Source organism: Chroicocephalus ridibundus, chromosome 12 (genome assembly GCF_963924245.1).
Source record: "Chroicocephalus ridibundus chromosome 12, bChrRid1.1, whole genome shotgun sequence".
Classification (NCBI taxonomy): Eukaryota; Metazoa; Chordata; class Aves; order Charadriiformes; family Laridae; genus Chroicocephalus; species Chroicocephalus ridibundus.
The window spans coordinates 18,119,801-18,127,528 of NC_086295.1; the positions used below are offsets into that span (position 1 = coordinate 18,119,801).

The window sequence follows — 7,728 nt, forward strand, 5'->3', positions numbered from 1 at the left end:
CTCAGGAAGGGACTGGGTGCCCCGTCCTGGCTCCTGAGTGGAGGGTGGGTCCCAGGGGAGGCTTTCGGTGCCACCAGGACCTACTGGCCCACCCAGAGCCCTGCCAGTGGCCAAGTGCCAGCCATGAGGAACCTCCCATCTCCTGCTGCCAACCTACAGCCTCGGCTGCCAGCAAAGCCTGGTGGGGATGGCAGAGCTGGGCCCCCCCCCCCGAGGGCAGCCAGGACTGACCCGGTCCCTGCCGTGGGGGTGAGGAGCAACCCCAAAAATGCCTGCAGTGGGGCTGGGGCCTGGCATAGGCCGTTGCCAGAAACTGCTGTGTTGGCATAAATGGGACGTTGCTGCAGTTGGGTCTACAAGGGCTCAGGCTCTGGCTGGTTTTTTTTTGGGGGGGGGGGGCGGGCATCAGTGGGAAGGGGACACCCCAGGGGACTGCACCCCCTTTTTTTGCAGGTTTGCGAGCGCTTCTCCAGCAGCGCCTGAGGCGGGGGCTGCAGGACGTCAACCCAGGCTGTCCCTCCCTGAGCGAGGGGCTTGGGCCACCACAGCCGCCGGGCAGGTGTTGGCAGTTGCCACAACCATTGCAACAGTCGTGTTGCAAAAAGCAACAACCTGCCTGTTGAGCCCAAAACAAGCTCCCCCCTGCCCCCCCGCCTCCCCCTCCATGGCCTTGGGGCTCCCCCCTTGCTCCAGAGCCTGGCCCAGGCGGCAGCCGGGGTGTGAAGGAGGTGATTTGGGGGTTGGACTGGATGATCTCCAGAGGTCCCTTCCAACCCTGGGATTCTATGATGGCCACCAGGTACCTGGGAGGGGGGGCGGGAGGGGGTGTGCACCTGGCCACCCATCCCAGGGCCACGCAGGACCTGGCTCCGCGGGGGGATGTGTCCTGGCCCCCACAAGCCGGGGCAGGCTGCCAGCGTCCCCACCCACGGGTGGCCAGGGAGGGGCCAGCGTGGCTGAACATTAACCCCGGGGCGGTGTCAAGGGCTCCCCGGCCACGCGGCTCCCAGCACCCGCACGCCGCGATGAGGGGACGCCGTGCCCACTACCACCTCCTGGTAGGTCCAGCGCGGCGGGGTCCCCACGTGGCAGCACGGGCGCTGGGAACGAGCCCCAGGGCAGCACCGGGAGGCGGCGCCGGCAGGGCCGGACGGATGGCCAACTGGACAGATGGGGGCTGCCCGGGGGCGACCGAAAGGCTGGGGAGGTGCGGAGGGTGATGGGCACACTCAGCACCTGCCCCTTTAGCCCCGCTGCCCCCGAGGAGTCAATGTCCCTGAAGGCCAGGAGATCTCCTGCCACCTGGGGCTGCCCTGGCTCGTCCCTCTCGTCCCCCTTGGGGTGTTTTCTGCCTGCCCCCACCTCTGGCAGGGACCTACTGCCCACCCACCCTTGGGCAGGGGCTGCATCCACGGCCACCCTGAGCGCACGGCCAGCTGAGACACTTGTCACCAGCTGCCACCAGGACCAAAGCACGGCCCCGTTCCCCGCTTGTGCTGGAGGGCCACCCTGCTGAGGGGAGGTCGTGGCCAGGCTTCGCCCCTTCTGCTATGGCTGAGGCTGGGCTTGTGGAAGCCTCCCCTGCCTTCTCTTCCTCCTCCTCTTCCTCGGGCAGCCCCCACACCCTTGAACTTCCGTGTGCAGTGGTAGCATGGCCTGACGGGACGGCATGGCACGGCATGGCACGGCAGGGCTGTCGGGAGCTGGGCTGGAGGCTCAGCCCAGCGCCCATCCCTGTAGTCTTTGGGCTCCTCGGCCCAGCCCTTGGGTGCAGGGTGGGTCCGGGGACGCTCACCTCCACCTGCCCCCAGCCCGAGGAGGACGAGGAGCTGCCCGTGGGCTGCGGGGAGCCGGCCGGAGCAGAGCAGCCGGGCTGGGAGCGAGCCCCGGCAGCGGCCCCGGCCCTGGAGGAGCCATGCAGGCTGGTGCTGAGCACGCCGAGCAGCATCCTGCGGGATGAGGAGATCCAGGAGGTGAGGGACGCTCTCGCCAGCACAGGGACCCCCCCCTCCGCCCTCACCTCCCCCGCGCTGCGCAGCCACGGCCACTGTCCTGCCATGAACTGGTCCAGTGCGAGGCCAGATGGGTGACATTCCCCCTGCCCCTGGGGACAGCCACCTCGCCAGCGCCTCTTGGGGGTGCAGGGGGGAGGGTTCTCCGGGGGGGGGCATCCTGGGAGGCTGCTGGGAGCTTGAGGAGACCCCTCAGGAGCGTGCTGGGGGGAGATGCTTGGGGACACCTTTCAGGGGGATGCTCACGTCTCTTGAGAGGATGCTTGGAGGGGGAAGGGCGCTTTGGGAGACCTCTTTGGCGGGGTGGGGGGGGGGGGGTGGGGGGGTGGGGAGAGGAGAATGCTCGCGGAGAGTTCTTGGGGGGGCTGCTCAGGCAGGGTGCTCAGAAGCAGCCTGGCAGCCCCGGCTGAGCCCACTCTGCCCCAGCTGGGTCCCCACCTGCCCCCCCGGGCGACACAGCAGCCCTGGCGCCTGCTGTACTGCACCGGCCGGGACGGATTCAGCCTGCGGAGCCTGTACCGCCGCGGGGGCCCGCCGGGCTCCCCGGCCCTGCTGCTCATCAGGGACACGGAGGCGCAGGTACGGCCGGGCCCTCCCCTGCCCAGCTGCCCCGTGGCATTGCGGGCAGCGAAGCCGGTGTCACCGGGGCTGGCCACCACCTCCCTGCTGCCGGCAGGACAGGGAACACGTTCCGGCCTTGGGGAGCCTCGCCGAGCACTGCAGCATGGGGACCCCCCCTCTCTGTCCCATTCTGCCCCCCCCCCCCCCCCCCAGGCCTTCGGCGCCTTCTGTGCTACTGCCATTCGCTGCAGCAATGGCTTCTACGGGACAGGGGAGACCTTCCTCTTCTCCTTCTCCCCGGAGCTGAAGGTGGGGGCCGCAGGCTGCCAGCCACGGGGGTGCCACCGGGGAGGGGGAAGCTGGGACGCGGCCACACCAGGGCGGGGGGGCCCAAGGTGCTGGGGAAGGGTATGGGGCGACATGACCCACTTGGCCAGATGTGGATGAAGCAGCCAGGGGACCCTGCCTGGCGTCCCTGCAGTCCCAAGGGTTTGCCCAGGACTGGGGGAAGAATCACAGAATCACAGAATGGTTCAGGTTGGAAGTGACCCTAAAGATCATCTAGTTCCAACAAACCCTGGGCAGGGACACCCCCCATTAGACCAGGGTGCTCCAAGCCCCATCCAGCCTGGCCTTAAAAACTTCCAGGGATGGGGCAGCCACAGCTCCTCTGGGCAACCTGTTCCAGTGTCTCACCACCCTCACGGTGAGGAACTTCTTCCTAACATCCAGCCTGAATCGTCCCATCTCTAGTTTTAATCCATTCCCTCCAGTCCTACCATTACCCGACATCCTAAAAAGTCCCTCCCCAGCTTTCTTGTAGCCCCCCCCCCTTAAGATAGTGGAAGGCCACCATGAGGTCTCCTCGGAGCCTTCTTTTCTCCAGACTGAACAACCCCAACTCTCTCAGCCCGTCCTCACAGGAGAGGGCAAATCCCAGCCGGCCGTGTAGGGAGGGGGGTTCTGGGAAGGGGACCCTGCCCAGCCAGGGCTGGGGGGTGGTGTGTCATTGGGGACCCTCCACTTGGCCAGGGCGGTGACAGCCCCATCTGGGTGGGACATGGAGGCAGCTCAGCCACGTCTGCCTGTGCCAGCAGGGGCGTGTGCGTGTGATGGGGCTGGTGGCAGCTGTCCTACAGGTCGGGGGGGGAGCTGCTGGCAGGGATGGGCCAGCACCAAGTGCCCCCAGGCTTGGCCAGGTCTTCCTCTGGAGAAGCAGGACACGGCGGGGACGAGCAAAGCCAACTTTGCTCGGCAGCCCCCCCGTTGTCCTTCACAGGATGGGGACAAGGATGGGGACAGAGATGCTGTGCCCCAGCCCACAGTCCCGGCTGACTGCTGTCCCCATGCAGGTGTTCAGGTGGACGGGCAGGAACAACTTCTTCATGAAAGGGGACGTGGACCTGCTGATGGTCGGTGGGGGCAGGTAGGAGCTGTGCTGGCAGCTTTAGCAGCCCCCGGGATCCCCAGCCCCGATGGCCACTGGGGCCGTGCTCTGAGCCCAGGCTGCCCCGCGGAGCCAGGTCCAGGCACACAAGCAGTGGTTCGAAGCCAAGAAGGCGGGTGGAGGTTGCCCAGCAGCGCCGGCCATTTCACCCCCTGGCCCTGCTGCCAGCGGTCCTGCCCGCTCCCTGCCTGCGGGCAGGGTGGCCACCCCAGGGGTGGCTGCTGGTCTCGTCCCCGTTTTGCCTGTCCCTTTTGTGCGGCATCCATCAGCAGGAGGGCACCCAGGAGTGGGAACGGGGAGGTGGCCGGACCCCCGGGAGGTGGCTGGAGAGGCCTCCAGGCACGGAGGAGGCAGGTGAGGGGACCCTCAGCTGTTGGCACCTTCCCAGCGGTAGATTTGGGCTGTGGCTGGACGGAGACCTGCACCACGGGGGCAGCCACCCCTGCGAGACCTTCGACAACGAGACCCTCTCGCCACGGGAGGAGTTCTGTGTCCAGGACCTGGAAGTGTGGGGCCTGGCCTGACCCCGCGGTCCACACCTGGGACAAAGGTGACAGCAGGGGGACACCTGGACCGCCATCATGCACAGCTGGTCCCTGCCAGCACGCGCCGAGCCTGTCGGACGGGGCACAGCCTCGCTGCCGCCTCCCTCCACCCTGTCCCCACCAATGTCCCCTCTTCATGTGCCAACAGCCGGTGGGGGCAGTGTGATGGGGACAGGCTGCAGCGGGATCTCAGCCCCCCGCAGTGCTGGTGTCACCATGGCGGGGTCCCCAGGGTGGTTGCGGGATGGCCCCCCTGGCACCGAGCACCCTGCCTGGCCGGGACAACGCAGAGCCACCGGGGGAGGAGGGCGCGTGTTGGGGCCAAGCACCGCAGGGTTCCCCAGATGGAGGAGCAACTTCGAGAGCAGCGTGATGCCAGCAGAACCCAGCACGCCCCGGCAGCCTCTGCCCCACCGGCCACGGCCCCCAGGGGTGGCACTGCCCGGGGATACGGTGACCACTCATCAATAAAGAGGCAGAGCTGCGCTCCCAGCCTTGTCCTTGCGGCGGACGCAACGAATGGCCCCGTGCAGTTGTGCAACGCAAGTGGTGGCAACCAGGCCAGGAGCCGTGAGAGCCCCGGTCGTGCCCCATCCCAGCCCGGGGTTGCATCCCCACAGCAAGCACAGGGGGTGAGCCTGGGGGGCTGCGGGGACCTGTCCCCCCTGTCACCTCCCGAGGGCCAGGGCTTCCTCCTCGAGAGCGCCCAGGCTACGCTGGGCATCTCGCCCCGACCTGCTCCCACCGGGGCGGGGATGACAAGAGCGCTCTCCGGGCCCCTTCCCACCCACGGCTCCACGACCTGCTGCCTCTTGCCCGCCTGCCCCTCGGTTCCTGGACGCCAGGCCGGCTCTCCTCCTCCTCCTCCACCATCCCACCATTCCCATGCGAGCAGCAGGACCAGCCCCACAGGTGGGATTCAAGGCAGGCATGGGTGGCCCGGGGGTTTCCAGGGGAGGACAAGGGCCCATCTGGTTTGGCCACATTTGATTGATTTATTTTGGGAGCACGCCCTGGACACGGCCCCGCTGGGCAGCCCGGCCAGAGGAGCACCTGATGGGTGTTGAAGGACCTCAGGAGCTGCTGCATCTCCGGGTGCTCCAGCCCAGGACCCCCCTGCCCGGCCACTGGAGCCCAGCATCGACCCAAGGGTCACGGCTGCTTCAGTCTGCCTGGGCCCTGGTCTTCTTCCCCCCACCACAGCTCACTGGGTGCCAGATGGTCCAGCTTAAAGTTTGCCTGTGAATGACACCCCCTCCATGCCCTGACACCCGGTTTGGGGATAATACAGCCCCTGGCTCCCCCAACAGGCAGCACCGGGCCCCCCACCGGCTGCGAGAGCTGTCACCAGGGGCCAGCGGTGCCTACGGCCCCAGTCGAACTCCAGTTGCTGGCCCCAAACCCACTCACACCCGTCTCTCCAGCAGCTGGCACCTAGTCCTGGCAGCACGCCTCCACCCGGGCTCCGTGCGATTAATGGAGAAAGAGTGAAGAAGGGATTTAAGACGACAGGACAGAGATACGACAGGTCGGGCACAGGACTCTGGCGGGCAACACAGTGACTGGCCCCATTCCACACACAACCCTTTCACACCCCGTGTCTGCCTGACCGCTCTTCATCCCCCCCACTCCTCGCCTGCAGAGTCCCACCAACCCCTCCAGGTTACACCCCCCCCAGCTGCAAAGCCCAGCTGCCCGTAGCTTCTCAAAAGCCATCACTTAGTGGGGCTGAGGTTTGTCTCCCTCCCGTTCCGTATCCCCCCAGCTGAAAAAATAAGTGTTCTCCTGCTTCCCATGCCCTTCCCAAGGAGTGACACCAACCGGGCCTGCCCCCAGCACCTCCCTTAGAAGTCACTGCTGCAGCAAACGGTGGTGGCAGAGAAAGCAAGGCAGGTGCAAACTACCACCAAACAGACGGGGGAAAGGCTCCAAAAACACTTGCCCACCCAGGAAGCCCCCAGGGACCCTTCCTCTTTACAGGCCCCTCAGCACCACCTCACCCCTCACACATGTCCCATGACTTCGGGCCCATTTCACATTTCTGCCAGTAGCGCTGGGGCAGGGTCACAGAACCACAGGCTGGCTGAGGTTGGAGGCACCTCTGGTGATCATCGGTCCAACCCCATCAGGGCCGCCCAGAGCCAGCTGCCCAGCACCGTGTCCAGGAGCCTTTTGAGTATCTCCACGGATGGAGCCTCCACCACCTCCCTGTGCACCCTGTGCCAGTGCTCCGTCACCCTGACAGCGGAGAAGTGTTCCCTGGTGTTCAGAGGGACCCTCGGTTTGTGCCCATGGCCTCTGGTCCTGTCCCTGGGTACCACCGGGAAAAGCCTGGCTCCGTCCTCTCTGCACCCCCCCTCCAGGGGACGAGCTCCCCCGGAGCCTGCTCTGCTCCAGGCTGAACAGCCCCAGCTCTCTCAGCCTCTCCTCGTAGCAGAGACGCTCCAGTCCCTTCATCACCTTCGCTGGACTCTCTCCAGTCTGTCCCTGTCTCTCTCGTACTGGGGAGCGCAGCGCCCGACCCAGCACTTCAGGGGTGGCCTCAGCGGTGCTGAGCGGAGGGGAAGGATCACCTCCCTCCACCAGCTGGGACACTGCTCCTAAGGCAGCCCGGGACACCCTTTGCCGCCTTTGCTGCAAGAGCACATTGTTGGCTCGTGATCAACTCCTGTGTCCCCTAGATCCTTTTCTGCCAAGCTGCTGCCCAGGTGGGTGGCCCCCAGCACGTGCTGGTGAATGAGGGGTGACCCTCCCCAGGGGCAGGACTTTGCATTTCTTGGTGAACTTCATGAGGTTCCTGTCAGCCCATTTCTCCAGCCTGGCAATGTCCCTCTGGACAGCAGCGTGACCCGCTGGTGAGTCAGCCACTCCTCCCTGTTTGGTGTCATCTACTAACTTGCTGAGGGTGGACCCTGTCCCATCATCCAGATCAGTAATGAAGACTACTGGGACCGGCCCCAGTACTGACCCCTGGGGTACACCAACCGGCCTCCAACTAGATTTTGTGCCACTGATCAGGCACCCTCTGGGCCCAGCCCAGTTTTCAGTCCTCCCCCCTCTCTGCTCATCCAGACCATACTCCAAGAGCTTGCTGAGGGAGACAATCTCCACTGCTCTTCCCTCAGCCACCAGGCCGGTCATGTCATGGTAGAAGGTGGTCTGG

General features: G+C 66.0%; 1 protein-coding gene across 4 annotated transcripts; it reads left to right on the forward strand.

The window, feature by feature from the left end:
• Nucleotides 1-980: 980 nt before the first annotated feature.
• TLDC2 (TBC/LysM-associated domain containing 2) lies at nt 981-5,024 on the forward strand. 4 transcript variants are annotated; one of them, XM_063350078.1, is made up of 6 exons: nt 981-1,058; nt 1,812-1,973; nt 2,439-2,591; nt 2,787-2,882; nt 3,926-3,999; nt 4,409-5,024. In XM_063350078.1, the coding sequence occupies exons 1-6, from the start codon at nt 1,026-1,028 to the stop codon at nt 4,542-4,544; spliced, it is 654 nt and encodes a 217-aa protein (XP_063206148.1). In that variant the 5' UTR covers nt 981-1,025; the 3' UTR covers nt 4,545-5,024. The 4 variants fall into 4 exon arrangements, with proteins under 4 accessions (XP_063206148.1, XP_063206146.1, XP_063206145.1 ...); XM_063350076.1 differs by lacking the exon at nt 981-1,058 and having other exon boundaries at nt 1,078-1,973; nt 4,409-4,570; nt 4,714-5,024; XM_063350075.1 differs by lacking the exon at nt 981-1,058 and having other exon boundaries at nt 1,078-1,973.
• Nucleotides 5,025-7,728: the final 2,704 nt, after the last annotated feature.